The sequence below is a fragment of the Leucopleurus acutus genome, assembly GCF_964270905.1.
Source record: "Leucopleurus acutus genome assembly, chromosome: 19".
NCBI lineage: Eukaryota > Metazoa > Chordata > Mammalia > Artiodactyla > Delphinidae > Leucopleurus > Leucopleurus acutus.
Window position 1 is genome coordinate 26,517,963 of NC_139161.1, and position 19,064 is coordinate 26,537,026.

The 19,064-nt window shown below is 47.0% G+C and overlaps 1 protein-coding gene across 1 annotated transcript in view; it reads right to left on the reverse strand.

Annotated features, from left to right (window-relative positions):
• Nucleotides 1-695: 695 nt before the first annotated feature.
• The window catches only part of AATF (apoptosis antagonizing transcription factor), a 97,560-nt gene continuing 79,191 nt past the window's right edge, over nucleotides 696-19,064 (reverse strand). The window contains exon 12 of the mRNA XM_082861304.1: nucleotides 696-955. Within this exon, the coding sequence (XP_082717430.1) occupies nucleotides 892-955 (64 nt within the window). The 3' untranslated portion in view covers nucleotides 696-891. The remainder of the gene's footprint in view (nucleotides 956-19,064) is intronic.

Genomic DNA, 19,064 nt, shown 5'->3' on the forward strand with positions numbered 1-19,064 from the left:
TCTAAAAACAATGACTAGTTATTAACTACAACTGCCCTCAGATGCCTGTACGCAACATTCCTTTAATTCCATAGCTCAAAATACAGATTTGGGCAAAGGACCCGGGAGACGGTCGGCCTTGAGTGCGGGCACACACACATTACTTATGCAAGATCATCTCATTGCATACTGACCACAGCAGGCCAATAAATCCCCCTTATGGGGATTTAATTTCCAGCTTTTGACCTTTCGGATGAAAAACAAGTGAATCATTTCCCCTGCTAGATTTACACCACAGCTAATACTCAATAAAGTGATTTAGGAATGGTGAGAATGGAAAAGGACTCTGGAAGAATCTTTATGGGTGAAAAGAGAAAACAAGAAGTCAGAGATCTGTATTTAGCAACAAATAGGCAGATGCCTCCAAGCTCCAACGCCTCTGGGGCGCAGCTGACAGGTTTTGGGGGGCTCCCTGCTCCTCACAGCTGCGATCAGTCGCTAAACGCGACTCACCCCGAAAGCCACATCTACCCTAGGATTATTCCTTCCATGAAGTATTTTATATTGTGAAAGAAGGCCATTTGGCTGGGAAAACAATGAAAACCCTCCCAAAGAACCTGTCACCCTGTGGGAACGCTACATCACTCACTCTGTGCTGCTTAAGGAATCGAGTGTGGCAGCGGCGGTGACAGTAAAAACACTCTTTATTTGTGGTGGTTCAAGGCCGTGGCGGGCGAGCCCTTTGCACACGGACGCACCGGTGACACAGATGCTGGATTCCAGGTTTCCGGGCACTCGTCAGGCCCGTGTTCTGAACAGCACACGTTCCCGGGATTTCCCGAGTTCCTCTATGTGGGGCTGGGTGTGCGGAGGTCCCGCCTCAGGCCCCGGGCCACAGGGAGATGGGCGCCGTCAGTCCCCGTGGCCTTCGTCAGGGGGGTTGAGTTGGCCAAAAAGAGATCGATACAGCTCTGTCCTGGAAGACAAACAAAACAAACTGGTTAACACGTTGGTTAACTTTTCAAGGTTAAAAAAGGGGCTTCCCTGGTGGCGCAGTGGTTGAGAGTCCGCCTGCCGATGCAGGGGACACGGGTTTGTGCCCCGGTCTGGGAAGATCCCACATGCCGCGGAGCGGCTGGGCCCGTGAGCCATGGCCGCTGAGCCTGCACGTCCGGAGCCTGTTGCTCCGCAACGGGAGAGGCCACAACAGTGAGAGGCCCGCGTACCGCAAACAAACAAACAAACAAACAAAATAAAGAACCAAGAAGCTGGGAAATACCCCAGTCTGATTCTTCAATTGGAAACACAGCCACATAATTAAAAATGCATCCCACAGCTCTTATTCGCAAATACGAAGGAGGGCAAGAACCTAGAAGCGGCCAAACAGCAGAATATGTAAATAGTCCAGAGTGGCTGGATACCCTGTCTCCAGGGAACGAGTTTTCTATAAGTTTGCCCTTTACACACAGGCTCTTCAAGTAAGAAAACAAGATTGAATATTTTAATAGGATGTATGAGACTGCCACATGAGGAGGATTCAATCAGACATGGGATGTAGGGGATATAATTCAGTTTTCATACATTTTCTTGCACTTGGCAGTACTTGAAAAACAATGAAAATGACCCAGCAACAAGATTCCAATTACCAGCACACGTGCAGCTGCTCGGGCGCCAAGGGTCTTCCCCACGCCCCGGCCCTTCCGCTATTCTCCATCTAATAAATAATTCGATTGGCTAATTTATTTCTAAAGCTGGGTCTGACATTAAAAAAAAAAACCCTAACATGCCAGGGTCTTGCGTCCCTGAAAATGAAGTAAATGACCACCTGCCACCTCTGTTTCCACCACCACCTGGCCAAAGGCACCTGTCGGGGCGGGCGAGGCCCTCCCAGCACCAGCACCGAGCCCGCAGCTCCAGAGCACTTCTCTGGATGGAGGGCAGTCTCCCTGCGGAGATGCCAGGAGCCAGGAGGGTCCAAGCAGGTCAAACCCACAGGGAAGCGGGGACCACGCCCGTGCCCTCGGGGAAGGAGGGCAGGCACCTGGGCGAAGGCCATGGACCAGCGAGTAAACGACCTCCTCGGAGAAAGCTGTGCCTGCTCTGCTTATGTTTTCAAGGTCTACAGCCTGCCCTCCTTGTCAGGGAAACAGGCTTTTCCTAACAGAACCGCTCTCATCATCTGAGAGTCATCATCAGCAAATCTGATTTTCAAAACAAAACAGAAGACAAAAAAAACCCCACCCTTCAAACAGCTATTTTTGGTCCAGCCAGACTCGAACACAAAAACTTACAAGTCTGTTTTTGAAGTCACCTTACTATAGTGGTGTGTACCAAAAGAGACATTATAATTAGAAAACCCAGCAATAGGAATAGCATATTAAAACTTTTTGAAAGGGAAAAGTCTTAAAGAAGGAACCGCAGAAGCCATGGATATAAACAAACCTTATCATGCTGGGGACCACGTGGCAGGCAGGGAACTTGCAGCCAGGAGACAGTGGGTCTCCTGTATTATTACAGGAATTTTATTGCAAGAATTTGCTGGTGCCCTCAGCCGACCATGGTGCCCCTGGACCTATAAACAAAGGATGCAGGTTCACCCGGAGCTCCAGGGTCTCTTTTGTTCCTGAGCTGTACACATCTGCCTGGCTCGGCCTTGGCCAGGCCCCGGACACGCGCGTACTAAGGCGGAAGGCAGCTTCAGACCACATGCAAATGAGAGGCAGGCAGCCTCCCTTCCAGAGGCAGTGGCTGCCAAATCACCAGCCCCATCACATAAAGGACTTTATCACGCGATGGCCCGCCTACTTGCCAAAAAGTACAAGTCTCTCTAGACATTTCCACAAAGAAATTAAATGGTGTTAAGGGGAGAGTCGCCATGACAAAGAGGACAGTGCGGCTTTAAGGCTGCGACATCTGATGAGAGGGAGCTGCAGAGGCACCATGCCATTTAGCCCTTCACAATCATCCCTTCCCAGCCTCGCCGTGCTCGCCTGCACCAGAGCCCATCATTACCACTGAGCAAATGCTTCCTCTCCGCGCGGTGACATCAGCAAACCGCCTGGGCTAAGGCGGCAGTTACTGCCCGCAGCAGGGTTCACGTGTCGGGAGCAGAGAGGGAAATGCTGAAACCCATGTTTTGATAGAACATCATTTCACACTCAGGTGGGCAAAGCTGACAAAGATGCAGCTGTTCATGGCAAAGCAACCTGGAAAGCCGAGTGGTCTGCGTTCTTAAGGTAGCTTTACAGAAGAGAGAGAATATGAGTAAGGGATTATTCCAATCTAAGAATCCCCAGGCAATTTCAACTTGAAGTCTTCCTCACCCATGACCACCAATCAGTGACCGTTTTTACCTTCAAATTATCTCAAACTTGCCTGCTCCTCCAGGCTCCATTATTTCAGATCTTACCATCTCTCACCCAGAATGCAGTGCCAGCCTCCTAAGCGACTTTTCCGTTCCCGTCCCCTCTTCCCCTGCCTCCATCCCCCTCAGCCCCAACTCTAAGGACTCTAGAGATGGACAAAGCAGACCCTCCTGGGGTCCAGGAGCACCACCAGGATGAAGACCCCCAGACTCCGGCTGCTCAGCTAGGCCCCAGCCCCTCTTTTTCCCTGCGGAGGACCCACCGGGGACAGAGCTGGGAAAACCACGGCCACAAAGGGTGGGGTCCAGGGTCTGGTCCTCGAGCCTCTCTGCGTACCCCCTAACAGAACTCTACAAAATCCCGCAGCCCCTGCACACATTTTTAAGTTGATATATGAAATTTTTCTTGATGAAGTTAATAGTCACAAAGGATATAATTACCACAAATCTGTGAATACCAGCTTTTAAAATAACTCTTACATCCCTTTTGTAATACACCCAATGGAATCTATATGCCATACTGATCTGATACCCATCATCACTCAAACAACACATAAACAAACTCTTTAATTTGGAAAATTTATAGCATCTTTCTCTTTTTAAACTTGTATTTCCATTTGATTTTTCCCTACAGATTTTTGTCCTAATATAATTGTTTTATGCTTGAAAGTCTTTTATTGATCACACTATCATACTTCTTGGCCACAAAAATAAGTATGCAAATTGAAACACTTTTTGAAATTTGAAAAGTTGAAATATTTTAATTTCTTGGGACCATAAGGCTCTAAGTAATTTTTAAAAATTACTTCTGGACTGTGTTATCATTACAATTATTATTAGGATACAACTGATATATACAATAACAATATAATAAAATGTAGTATAATTTGGGTAAAATTTTAATACACATAAATATGTAAAATGTTACTGGAAATGATCTCTCAATGATATGGATGCGGCTTTCCCCTCCATTCCCATTCCATGGATGAATATAATTTATTGCTAGAATGAAAGAGGTTCAGCACCAATTCTATTCCTATTTTTTAGTTCTTGTAGACAGAAGTGATGAGAAACCTTGCCACACAAACAAGCAGACGTGCGAATGGGAGAGTTTTGTTATAGCAATGATAATTCTTTTAATTCCTTCTGAATTAACCCCCCCCCCCCATCACAGAGTGATCTACCACCAAAACTTAGTTTTAATGATCTACCAGCTTACAACTCAATTAGGTTCTCCTGCAATTTTGCTGAGAATAAAGACCTGGAAGCCACCTGACCGGCAGGGCTCTGTTACCCAGTCCTGGGTCACGGCCGGTCGCAATCCCTACACCGTATTTTGACCGGTCCTTCTGTGAGGTTCCCCACTCCAGAGTAACGTCCCATGTCAGGGTAAGGAGGGGCTTCGTGTCTGGAGAGGACAACCTGAAAGGCGAGGGAGAAGGAGAGCTGGCAGCTCCAGCTCGGGCAGGCTCTCAGGCAGGGCTGCTGAGAGCCTCTCAGCAAAGAGCTGGAAATTTGATTCCTGCCGCCTCTCTGTGTCTCCTTTCCGGTAGGAAGATCTCTGCACAGCCCAGGAGGAAGACTGAGGCGGAGGGCGTCCTGAGCGTTGCCCCAAACCCAGACAGATGCTAGACCTGGGGTCAGTGCTCAGGGGAGAGGAAGGCACCTGGAAAGAAACAGGATGCGTCCATATCCCTATCCCATCCCAAGGCAGGAACACAAAACTAAAAACAGAACTAGGTAATGAGAAGCCACCGTGGGACAGAGGGTCGGATGCCTTCTGCTGCACAAAGCATTCTCCCCTGCAGCACCCTTCCTAACCGGGATCGAGCCACCCAGAGAAGCTGAACTATCAGTCCTTCCGGTTAACCTCATCTCCATCCGATTCTCCAGGGTAAGTGTACAGTTTAATACCTGAGGTGCCCTTAAGGCTATGCATAATGAAGTTGGTTTTCTAAATATATAATTCCTGCTCCCTATCACATTAAGAATCAAGATTTGAATCACTGAGCTGAAAGGCCTTCCCCCCCACCCGTCACCCTCCCCCCACACTCCTGGCCTCAATGCAGAAAATGTATTAATGTGGGTATCATGCGGGAGAATAACCTACAGAGTAATTAACAGGACTTGGACCTAAGGTAGAAGGTCGATAGCAGGGGCTCTTCCTTGAATTAAAATTTAACTTACCCTTTATTGCAACCTACAAAAGCAAGTAATGAGCACTAACATTTTTATTTCTTTTAAACTGTCATTTAGGCTATAGAGGGGATAATTACCTATCTCTAATGTAGTAAGGTTTTATAACCCTTAGTGAGGCATTTTCTAATTTAATATTTTTACTATATTATCATAAAACCTGTTTCTGGAAAAAAAATGATCATGGATTAGCACCCATCTTCCATAAAGACAGAGTGTGCGTGTGTGTGTGCGCGCGCGCGTGTGTGCGTGTGCGCGCGTGTGTGCACGTGTGCGTGTGCGTGTGTATGTGCGTGTGTGTGCGTGTGCGTGTGTGTGTACTGGGATTCAGCTTATTTATTATGTGACTCTTGTGAAGAGACTTAAGCGCGCCCAGTAGAGCTGGCTGTGAGATGCCATCACTTGAGTGGTGGGCGAGGTTTGAAGCAGCCCTAAACGAAACGCGGTGGACGTGTGTCACGGTGCCGTCCAGCCACGCGCACTCCTCACTGACCGCGACACAGACCAGGGGCTTTCACGCCATCATCGGGGCAGACACTACAAAGCAGCACCTGAACCCTGCAGAGGACCTGTGCGGGGGGTGTGGGACTGAAGGAGCCGCGCAGGCCTCGCCCCAGACACCCCACTCTTCCTCCCCCTCCTCTGGCCCGGACACCCCCACACTGCACCCACCTGGCCCTGTGGCCAAAGGCGAGCAGACAGCAGGGAGAAAGCAGCCAGGCCACCGCTCCCTAAAGAAACCTGCACAGCCTCCAAAAGTACATCCCATTCTCCAAGCAAGTACGATATGCAGGGATTTCAGCGTGTGCCCGCAGAAACAATATCGCTGCTTTCCTGATTAAAACTATGCACAGAATTTGTCCTTGATTAATTTGAGATTGTTCATTAGTTGCTTCACTGGGGGGGGGGGGTTGTCCTCCCTAAATATACAAGACGCATCCCAAAGTGTGCGGGGGGAGGGGCCTCCCTCCCCCATAATCCCCTCCCCTTCCCTGCACACCCGAGGGCCCTGTGCTGCGTGCTTCTGCGGAACTTGATGTCTTAGACATACATTTGAGAATCCAAGGGTGACGAAACACACAAAGGGAAAGTGAGACTAAGGGCTCCAATTCCAGCAGCACTCGTGTCCAGCAGAACCTTGACTAAACCCAAATACCTGGGAGTCAGTACAGACACAGCAAGAACAGAAACTCACACTGACCACTGTGGTTGCCGACTGCAGATGTACTTTTGTTTTTTGGTACGCGGGCCTCTCACTATTGTGGCCTCTCCCGTTGCAGAGCACAGGCTCCGGAGGCACAGGCTCAGTGGCCATGGCTCACGGGCCCAGCCGCTCCGCGGCATGTGGGATCTTCCCGGACCGGGGCACGAACCCGTGTCCCCTGCATCAGCAGGCGGACTCTCAACCACTGCGCCACCAGGGAAGCCCTGCAGATGCACTTTTAAAAATCACTGGCAATGTTACTGATGCATGCTTTTTTTCACGTTCGTGTTTGGAAAACATTTTACTTATTAGTGCTGCAGAAGCTTATATGTGTGTATTAGGTGAGGATGGTCCCTGGCCTCAAAGTATAACACAAAGATATAATAAATTCATAAAATACACAGGAATGCCTATTTGCTGTGCTAGGTTTTCGTAGGTTTACAGAGACAAGAATGACGCGGCAGAACCTGCGTGGGGAAGGTGAACGTTATCAGTTAACTCTGTCTGGACAGCCCCCTCCGCTCGGAGAGGTGGCAGTGTCCTCCCTCTCGCCGGGCACCCCTCTGCTGCTCTGGGACCCCTCCCACAGCCCAGTCCTCCAGAGTTAGGACGGACAGCTCCTTGATCCTCCCCGTGGCAGCATTTCAACCACTGCTGCCTTCCCCTGACTAAATCTGGTCTCTTCTGGGTGAAAAGAAACAGTTCACTCCATTCCCGCTATGACAGAGCTGGAGTTCTCCTGCTGGCCCGGCGGAACCCCTCGGAGCCCTCCAGGTTGCCGAAGAGCTGACAGGGAGGCCCTCGCTCTCCGAGCCCACACCCACGTGTCTGGACGGTCCAGGCGGCCCAGGTGCATGGGGCGAGCTCTACCACCTCCACTGTTCTCAGCCCGTCCTTTCCTGCCCTCACAGAGCTTCCAGTCTCTCTGTTCTGCCTGCCAACGTGCCCAGGGCATCCCAAGTGCCAACTGAAAAAGATATCTTGCCAGTCATCACTTGGCACCAAACCAAGGGGTCCTCCCAACCTAACCTTCTGGCTGCTTTGAGGTCTGCTCCCCAAATACTAGAGATGAGACAGCACCTCCCTTAATCTTTCATTCCTTCTGCTTCCTCTGACCCCAATCCATTCTACTCTGTATCAGAGACTTTACAGACGAGAGAAAGATGCCTGAGAACTGTTTCTATGACCTAAGAGGGGAACTACATTGGTCCAGGTGGCAGGAGGCTGCCCTGCGCTCCTGGTGGCCGCATGCACATCACAGCAGCGGGATCAGAGGCAGGGCCCCCCACTCCGGGCCTTCATCTCTCAGGAAGCCTGCGTTGTGAGGAAGACAATGCAGGCGAAGGGATAGAAGTACGTCCTGTAAGGAGGGAGCATCACATAGGATGACGTAAAAAAAAAAAAACTACGAGTAGAAGACTCAGAATTCTTGAATGCAGCCGAAAGGCCAGCACTTAACAATAAGTGGGTCTCGGGCTTCTCTCCCGAAACGCCGGCACAACTGCATACCAAAAAATCACACACACACACACAACCAAGAAACGTGAAAAGAGAAGAAAGCGACCTTCTCTTACTGAGGTCTTATTTCTTAACAGGATCAAGTTAGCAAAGTAATAGTGACTCAGAGAATGCCCTCACCTATCACTAATTACCTAAATCTGGACGCAAGGCAAATCTCCCATCAGAACCAGGCTCAACTCTTCACAAGCTCCAAGGCAGCCCACCGCAGCTGCCCAAATCTGCCACAAGGTGGCAGCACACGATGCATTTCTCAGTGGACCAGGCAACTGGCAAGGCTCCCAGCAAACTGTGGCCATAAATTACCTGGAGTGTCTGCTCTCCTCGCCATCCTCCCCAGTGCTTGAAGGAGACTCGGGAAGGTCTGTTCCATTTCGCTCCTTTGGTCAGGTCAGAACCAGGTCCTTCAAACCTCTGCAAATGCTTTTAGCCCTACAGCTTTAAATTACAGATGATGACACGGCCTCTGGCCCATCTCCTAAAGATCAGACCGACTCAAGATTTATAAATGTTCAAAGATGCAGGTTCAGGCCCCAAACAAAGGAACTGAACGGCTGGGAGGAGGAAGGAGAGGTGAGAGGGAGCGAGGGGTGAATCTGTAAAGGTTTGCTCCCCACTTGGCTCCCTCCTTGCTCCCAAGCCAGTTAACAAATTCACTCCACTTACACAAGGAAGAAAAACACTTGAAACTTCCATCATCCCTACCACTAGTTTCAAGTCTTTCAAATTCTTTTAAAGAAAAATAATTTACCTTGGTGGGACTTGCAAATAAGTGGAGGGGGGTGGGAGGGACTACTGACAAAAGGGATGTCGCCTCCTCTCCTGTGCATTAATATTCCATATTCCTGGGATGATTTCCACTTTCACAGTTTGACTGTTTTATAACAGATTTGACGCGAGAGAAGACAAATGGCCTCACAAAGGAAAGACGACAAATCACCTCACCGCTTTTAGCGGGGTCTTCTCTTTACTTTTATTTATTTTTATTCTGTGGCTGGGCTGCGGAGCTCTCTGCCTTGCTGGCGATGTTTAATATTAACGCCAAGCCCCCGCGATTCTGGCAATAGAGTTGGCCGGTGTTTTGTTTGTGGCTTTGTGACTGCTGGCTTCAGGAAGATGAAGTTCCTTGTCCAAACAGCAGCCCCTCTAACAGCTCCTGTTAAAAGCCAGGGGATGCTTCGCTGCTTAGACGTGAATCACTTCCTTCAACCCCAGGGAAAGGGAGGCTGACACTGAGTTACATTTGTATCCCTATCAGGACCTCTGCCCAACGACCCAGGGCCGGGCGGGAGCAGGCGTATGACGCTTCTCTCAGCTCCAGTTTAAGGCTACTCCGAGGGGGTCAAAACACACAGAAATCAACAAGGATATCTGTCCTCAACCCACAGACTTTCAGCAAGGCATTCCATTACTTCTGGTGATATATTGGAGGACTAACTTTACCAAAAATACCCAGTCCTAATCCGAACATAAAAGCAGCAACTACCGAGCACACAAACACTGGCAGTACCTCTGGGAGGCCGCGCCCCGGGCTGGGCTCAGCCTGCAGGACACAAAGGCCACCATCCACACGCTCCCCCCAGGGTGCGACCGCCCCTGTTCTGTTTCTGTTCTAACCTCTTGGTCTTTTTTATCTTCCTCCCATAGCCCTCGTCCTGGGTTCTGTTCTAGGCCCTCCTCCCTTCTCTCTCGACCCCTCCCCTGGCCAACTCATCCACGCTCTCAGCCCTGCCCGTCTCCTGGGTGCAAAAGCCGCCTACAGCCGGAGTGCCCACGTCCCCACCTTGGCACTGCGTCCAACTCCAGTAAACTGGCCACTGACAGCACCAGGCCCTGCAGGGTGATTCTGCCGCCTAAACTACCTTTGTTAATCATGGCAGCAGATTCTCTTGTCTTCCATGTCCAACACTTAACTGTTTAATGGCAGGAAGCTACAAAGTTATAGGTACCAACATCACATTTTCTGATTAAAAAATAAAATCCTCCCTGAGATAGGGATCTTGTTTGGACAGTTCACTTACATTAATTGACAGAATGCAAACTGATGCCCTCCATCTGTCACTCTTTCTTGGTTTTTAATGGTTTCCTTCAAAGAACTTCCTCCTCTCCACCGTAAATCAGAGGAGAGAAATTTGGAAAAAAGGTTTCTCCCAGACACCTGCCAGGGCACCTGTCCCCAGGAGAAGTGCCCAGGAGCCTTCAGCTTCCGGGTGTCTGCAACAGGGCCACCCCCCACCCACGCACCTCGGTTCACCAGAGTCGCTTAAGTCAGCAATCTGATGACCTCGGCCAGTTATGGGACTGGTTTTTAAAAGCCTGGCTGCTCTGTGCAAAACGAGTGGTTTGCGTTTCTGCCCCTGGAAGCTGGTGACTCAGTTTTGCTGCCCGGCTGTGCCTCCCCTGCAGGATGGAGAGCTGGGCGAGGAGGAGGAGGCTGAGCGCCGCCAGCGCCGGCAGGAGAAAATGTGTATTGATTTGTCCCTCCTTTTAGAGGAGCACGGAGCTTTGAAGAACAGCTGCTCCTCTCTGCAGCCTTTCACATTACACGCGCCACAGAAGGCCCAACCCCCACCCGCCTCCAGGAAGCAGAAAGGGGTGGCTCCTGGGTGCCAGCGGCCACTAGGCTGCCTGGTCCACAGTGCGGACTCCCAACACCCCAGGCCAGAACGCCTCCCCTTCCTCGGATCCAGTAATTTCCCTCTCTGGGCTGACGTTTCCTCATCTATATTGGAGAAGAAAGAGCCTTCAGTCTTATTTACTTTTTAAGTGGAGGTGCCCAAAGGGTAAAAGAGTTAATGTTTACAAAGTGTTCTGCTCCCCAGAGGAAGACAATGGATAAAACACAAGGTGTGGTTGGCTCATTCAAGACCTCGTTTCCAGGGTAGTTAGTAACAGCTTCCCATTACAAATGCCCCGCTTCCTAGCACCTGGAACTCAAAGTACACTCAGGCAATGCGCTTTATCTAAATATCCTTTTTTGCTGTGACACTTAATACCAACACTAAAAATAACAAAAGGAAATCAAGGACTATTATGCCTTGTTAATGCACAGACAGGAGTCATTCCAGAAATGTCTTCTTAAACCAAACAAATCCTGAGAGCATTCCAAAAATGCTGACCTACAATGAGAACTGGTCATCACAGAGCCCTGTCTGAACACTCCATGTTTCCACAGTAACTAAAAATTTGTAGAAGGGCCACCAGAAACCAAACCCGGTATGGTTATCACAGCCAAGATGGGCAGGAGAAAACCGACAGTATGATACAAGTTTGTGGCGTAGACTCTTGGGAGCAACTGCAATACAGGAGTGTTCTTGAAAGACCTTTTCCCAGGGTTCATCCTAAGTTAAAAGACCTCCAAAACTCTCTAAGTAAAGGATTGGGCATGACAAGTCCCGGAGCTGGACTCTCCTTATTTCTAGGGCTTTTCCAACGTGGCCAGGAGCGAAGAACAAACTATGGCGCCCGCTCTCAGGCGGTGCGACATCCTCACGTGGAGACAGAGCCCGCAGAGTAATCGATTAGGGTCTGCACTGCCAGTGAACTACCGTGTACAGAGTGCCGTGGGAACAGAGCAAAGTGCGGACGGTCCCTGACTTACACCGGCTCGACTCAAGATGTTTCCACTTTACGATGGTGCAAAAGCAATGTGCACTTATTAGAAACTGTACTTCCAGTTTTGAACTGTGACCTCTCTCTTCCCGGGCCGGGGATGTGCGGCAGATCCCCTCTTGTGATGCTGGGCAGGGCAGCCCCCGGTCAGCCACACGATCACAGGGGTGGACAACCACTCTGTGCCCAGACAGCCCTCCCGTTGTTCACTCTCAGTACAGTATTCGATCAATGACATGAGACACTCAACACTTTATTATGAAATAGGCTTTGTGTTGGATGATTCTGCCCAACTGTAGGCTAATGTGAGTGTTCTGAGCACGGTTAAGGTGGGCGAGGGTCAGGCGTGATGTCAGTAGCTTAGGTGTATTTAATGCATTTTCGACTTACGTTATTTTCAACCTGCAATGGGTTTATCGAGATGCAACCCCACTGTAAATCGATGAAGATCTGTATATTAGAGTTAGATGACTTGGAGAGATTTTAGTAAAAGAGGCAAGAAGCCTTTGTTCATTCATCTTATAGGAATTGTTTGCAAAAATAATCTTACCAGCAAATTGCTTACAAGCAACAGACTCATAAGCTGAAGGCCTTTAAAGGCACTTCAGACAGGAGACCTATAGCCAACTCTTCTCAGGTTTGCACAGAAATGGGTATATCTGCGTTGCAGGCAAAGGGACAATGACATAATATGTACACATGGGAAAATGTAAATTTTGTTTATTTACCTATTTGTACAGATATCATTAAAACAGTTCTTCTAAGAAACAAAAAAATTACAAAGAACATTTCATTCTCAAGAATCTAATGAGCAAGAAGAACTATTTTCACTTTATAAAGAAGGAAACCAAGTCCCAGAGACAAGATTTCTTCAAGGTCACATTGTCTGTGAGCTGGGGCAGAACAGGTGCTCAAGTATCCCGAGTCAGTTCTCTAGCCCAGAGAAGGCTGACATCAACTGGGAAAAGACTTAAATGTTTTGCAAATAAAACTTCTGCTACAAAAATGCTATACAGTAAGTAAGGCAGGATTCAATTGGAATCAAAATATATTATTGCAAATGTATGAGTATAATACCATACATTTTTACTAAAATCTCTCCAAGTCATCTAACTCGATAATACCAAACACAGGATTATAGTAAACATACGCATACTATTGTACTTTGACATATAAATGAAGCATTCTTAGCAAGAAAAAAACCCGAATAAGTGTTTTTGTGAACCGTAATAAGTACTGTTAGAGAGTAACAAATAAACAGGGGTTCCCTGGTGGCGCAGTGGTTGAGAGTCCGCCTGCTGAGGCAGGGGACACGGGTTCGTGCCCTGGTCCGGGAAGACCCCACATGCTACGGAGCGGCTGGGCCCGTGAGCCATGGCTGCTGAGCCTGCGCGTCTGGAGCCTGTGCTCCACAACGGGAGAGGCCACAACAGTGAGAGGCCCGTGTACCGCAAAAAAAAAAAAAAGGGGGGGGGGGGTTCAAGGCCAAAAGAACCACACCTCAGTCGGGGGTAGGGAACCATTAAAGGCTCTCTGAAAAGGCTGATGTGTACCAAGGACTACAAACCCTGCAACAGGAAAGGATGCAGACAGGGCAGGGGTGAGGAGATGCTCCAGTTCCCATGAGCAGAATTAAGAGACACAAGCGGGAGGAGGAGGGAGTGTGTCCTGGGACCTCAGGGGCCGGCAGGACAGCACAAAGGAAGTGCACACCAAACCAGGTGATGAGGAGAGAAAGGTAGCAGGGTGACAAATCACTGCAGGCCTTGAGTGGCAGGTTCGAGTATGGCTTTTACGCTGTAGGCGACAAGGAATAGCATTTCCTAAGTGGTATTTTAGGAAGGTGCAATCTGGCAATGATGCACAGAACTAATTAAATCAGACGGGGGGGTCAAGAGGCTGTTGGTGTTAACAGTCTATGTGGGAAGAAAAAAAATCTGGGCTCACAAAGAAGCCGTAGGACTGGAGAGTAGAGACCACTGAATGATATACGAAAATAAAGTGCCAAGCAGACCAAAAGTAAGAAATCAGAAAAAAGCAGGAGAAAGTATCAGCGAACAGCTCATCCTGGGATCCAAGAGGGAGTGCCTAAGCATAAAAGCAATGAAAAACACTCCTAAGAAACAGGTGTTATATATTAGATCACATAAAAAGTAAAACTTACATATGACCAATAAAGATCGTTAATACCAACAGGTGAGCAAACGGGGAGAGCTACAAAAAATAGGAAATATGGTATATAATCATAATATGTAAAATTCACACAAACTGCAAAGAAAAATTAAACCCAAAGAAAAAATGGGACAAAGGATAAAAACAGCAATACAAATGATTAATAAATATACAGACTCTTCAAGGCTATGATTAAATGTGAAAATAAACATTAGATACTTAGCCCAGTGCCTAGCACACTGTAGGGCCTCAGTAAAGGGTCACTGTTATTGAACTCTCCATATCAGCAAAGGTAAATGACATGAGCCTCAGGTGGGGGGAGGGGGGGATGTAAATCAGTACAACCTATCACGAACCACTGAAAGTACATATATAACTGAATCACTTTGCTATACACCAGAAACTAACACGACATTGTAAAACAACTATACTGCAATAAAAAAAAATTTTTTTTTAAGTTTTTGCCTTTGACCCAGGATTACCCTTCTACTCCTTAGAACCTATTCTAAAGATACAAGCAAAACCTAAAACTTGCATTTCTATACAAATATGTTCACTGCAGCGTTCCTTAAAGAGAAATAAAAACAATCAGAAATAACCTAAACGTCCAAGAATACATATTCCATAACTGAATATTATAAAGTCATTAAGATGTCTTTAAAATATTTAATGGTATTAAAATGCTTATAATATAAAGTTAACTGGAAAGAGGGATTCAAACATATATGAATCTATCTTTAAAAAATATACACATAAAAAGTTCTGTAAGAAAATATATTAGTAGTAGTAATAATATTCAATTCCCAGTAGCAGATAACATGAATTTCCTTTGCGCTTTCAGTATTTTCCAAATTTTCTTCCATAAGATTTTGTTTTTAAGATTTTTTAAAAATATATTTATTTATTCATTTTTCGCTGCATTGGGTCTTTGTTGCTGCACGCGGGCTTTCTCTAGTCGCGGAGAGCACGGGCTACTCTCTTCGTTGTGATGTGTAGGCTTCTCATTGCGATGGCTTCTGTTGTTGCTGAGTACGGGCTCTAGGAGCATGGGCTCAGTAGTTGTGGCTTGCGGGCTCTAGAGTGCAGGCTCAGTAGTTGTGGCACACGGGCTTAGTTGCTCTGCAGCATGTGGGATCTTCCCGGACCAGGGCTCAAACCCGTGTCCCCTGCACTGGCAGGTGGATTCTTAACCACTGCGCCACCAGGGAAGCCCAAGATTTTTTTTTTCTCTTTTTTGATGTGGACCATTTTAAAGTCTTTATCGAATTTGTTACAATATTGCTTCTGATTTATGCTTTGGTTTTTTGGCCTTGAGGTAATGTGGGATCTTAGCTCCCCAACCAAGGATCAAACCCACATCCCCTGCACTGGAAGGCGAAGTCTTAACCCCTGGACTGCCAGGGAAGTCCCTTTTGTTTTTATTATACGGGAAAAATGTAGTCTCTAAGGAAAGAAGGTGACAGGCACCTGAATCCGGAAGAAAGAGAACTGTCAAGAGCAAATGGACTGAATACACTGGACCAGGTTTCAAAGCTAATTATGAGGTTTAGGGTCTTTGGAATCAAAGAATGGTGTAACCATAAGAGCAGGCCTGGAAATTCAGTGATTCACATTAGCCCCGTGCTCCACAACTACAAAGTCTGCGCTTTAGAGCCCGCGAGCCACAACTACTGAGCCCGCGAGCCACAACTACTGAAGCCTGCGAGCCTAGAGCCCGTGCTCCGCAACAAGAGAAGCCACCACAATGAGAAGCCCGCGCACCGCAACAAAGAGTAGCTCCCGCTCAGCACAACTAGAGAAAGCCCGCGCACAGCGACGAAGACTCAACACAGCCAAAAACAAATAAAATAAATAAGCTTGCTGATTTCTTGAAAACAGGGGCAGGGGTCAGAAGCCACACTCCCAGATGCATAAACCAGCTCCCCTACAAACTTGCTGTTTGTCTTGGGCAAATTACTCAATTGCTCTCTGCCTCAGTATTCTTATCATAGAACACAGATAATGTCAACCACTTTAGTGGTTTCTCATAGGACCGAATGAAAATACATATGAAGAGTTTAGAACAGTGTCTGACGTACAGTAAACGTTCAGTAAGTGGAATCTGAGGGAGTTCCCTGGTGGCCTAGTAGTCAGGATTCCGGGCTTTCACTGCTGTGGCCCGAGTTCAATCCCTGGTCAAGGAACTGAGATCCAAAAAAATAATAATAGGGCTTCCCTGGTGGCGCAGTGGTTGAGAGTCCGCCTGCCGATGCAGGGGACACGGGTTCGTGCCCCGGTCCAGGAAGATCCCACATGCTGCGGAGCGGCTGGGCCCGTGAGCCATGGCCGCTGAGCCTGCGCGTCTGGAGCCTGTGCTCCGCAGCGGGAGAGGCCTCAACAGTGAGAGGCCCGCGTACCGCAAAATAAAATAAATAAATAATAAAATAAAATAATAATAAGTGGAATATGAAGTTATCATTCCATGCCATTTCACTGCCAATCAGAAATAGGGTGGCAGACTTAGGGTGGATAAATCAGAGCAAAGGATGAACACAAAAACTGAGATGATCTGCACATCTTAGCAACCCAAGCTGCTCAGGTGGCTCAGTGAGCACTGTGGGAAATGTATTCATAATATGAATGGACAACTAATCTAAATTCAGGTGAAAAACATTAGCTGCTGCCTACCTCCTTGCAAGTTACTTCACTGTGACTAATACAGTATAAGATATTACATTTTAAAAGACAATAATAATAGAATACAAAAACTTAAAAATAATAATTCCTTAAGAGAAACATTTACACTCACTTTAATGAATGTGAAATATCCCTTTGGGAGAAGAATAAGATTCACAATCTTTTGAAGAAATGATGGGAATTTGCCTGCAGAAATGAGCACTATAGTTAAGAAACCCTATTCTGAGGAAAGATTTATCTGTTCAGCACCTACAATCTCTTTCTAGAAAATGTGCTTTTCTCTCTCTACAACCTGCTTGGAACCAAGCCTTGAATTTGAGAATGCAAATTCTTCAGAACTGTGTGAGGACTGCAAACCAGCGAACCAGGAAATATGGAAGAAACGAGAGCAGTGCTTTCTTTGCAATCAAATTTTAAAACTCTGGCCCAAGTGTCAGGTTTGAACTTGAGAACGTTCTCTTTGTCCTTTCTGACATTTCTGGAGGAGGAAGGCCCCAGGCCCCCTCGCTCCGTGCTGGACGCCATCTTTAATGATGATATATGGGGTCCTTTCCCTTCAGCACTGCTGGGGGGTCAAACGTGGGATGCCGCCCTCCCGAGCATCAACAAGCAAATTATAAACTGTGTCAATCCGAGTTAATGCAAAGCTGTAATCCTCTTTAACAAGAGATCAAATCACTGCCATGAGTTATGTTCATTCTGTAATCTGATAAGGAAGAGAGGGAACCTCTAATAAAAGAGTAATGGGAGCCTTTAATGACGCTGGGGAAAGACAGCACCAGTGCAAGTTTCCAGCTCGTTCCTGCTGATTAGATCAATGTTGCATATTTGCTCGGGCTTGTTTCACCTGTCAGAACAACCTGTGTCTTTTTAGGAGATAAGAAGCCTCAGAGAAAACATCTATATCTTAACCATTCTTGCTCTCAAGTTTTTAACCAACGAAAAATGCTCTGTGGAGGGTATTTCTGGGGTTATTAGCTGATGTGCTCTCAAATGCTGAGCAAACTTCCTCAGAATATTTCACCACGATTCAGCGCATTATGGCTAATAAAAAAGGGTGGGGGGGGGCGGTAAAGTAGGTAACGGGGAATCAAAAATGGTCTAAGTAACCTCTGGATTACCAATTAGGGAGAACAGAACACCATCAGGAGAGTGGTAGAATGTGCCCATACTTAGGGTACAGACCCACACACAAAAATGGCACGCGGAAGATAAATTGCCTGTACAAATTCTATTATACCGCGGCACTTCAAGAACAACGTGGCAGTGATGTTGACAAAGCACTTTACAAGGCTGGATTACATTTGTACATTTCTAAAACTCCAGATGTAAAACAATAATGTATTTGGTGCTTAGCAGTTATCATTAAAGGATTCTCTCCTTGTTCTTTCTAAAGCCAGTAGCTTTATAAAAGGAGAGGGGAAAGTGGTTTTTTATCTGGGGGCAGAGAGTGGGGGTTAAAATGAAAATTTTTGCTGTTCCTACTGAGAATTTAAGTTCTTTGCAAAGGAATGGAGTACCTACAAAATGTTGATATTGCTATCATTTTTGTAATAAGAAAAAAAGCTTCTTAGGAAAATACAATAACCTACCCTTTCAATGAACAGTACCAGAACTGGGTTTATCTAAGAAATGCTCTCTGAAGCAGCAGTAAATGCAAGGCAAACACCAATTTTCTTAGGCACCAGGCTGACTGCTGCCACTTAGACCTGTTCTGTGCTGACAACAAAACCCACGCTGACAGAGTAAGCATTCCCCATCCCAAATCTGGGGTGGTGGCCAGTTTTGAGGAACACATCTCGACCTGTCTCAGAGTCTTACTCAGAATTTACTTCTCCTACTTGTCACACTAGCATTTTATTATCTGACCTACATCTACCCAGCAAACGAAAAAGAACGAACTTCTTTAAAAGTCTGCCTCAGAGGGTCTTTCAAAAACACAGGCAAAACCCCAGATGATTATTTCCACAACCGACAAATTCATTTTGTTAGAACCATAATAAAAGATCACCTGGATCTTCACTTCACCCTCCCTCTAGTCTAACAGCACTCCAGGGCTTTCACACCATGTAAAGTGAGCTCTGCTTCTAAAATGTCCTTGGTAAGCTTAGAATAACTTCAATAGTCAGAGAAGTGAACAGCAATCCTGTAAATCATGCAAGTAACACACTGACCTGTTCTCAGTGGTGACAATATGCTTAGAGGGATTCTCTGCCAATGAGACATCAAGCCCTTTGTCCTCCTCAGCCCACTGATAACTCTGCCTCTACAGCATCACATGACACTTCTGCCCTCTTCGCACAGATGACTCTGAAGGGCAAACAGGAGCTGCTCTGGGAGATG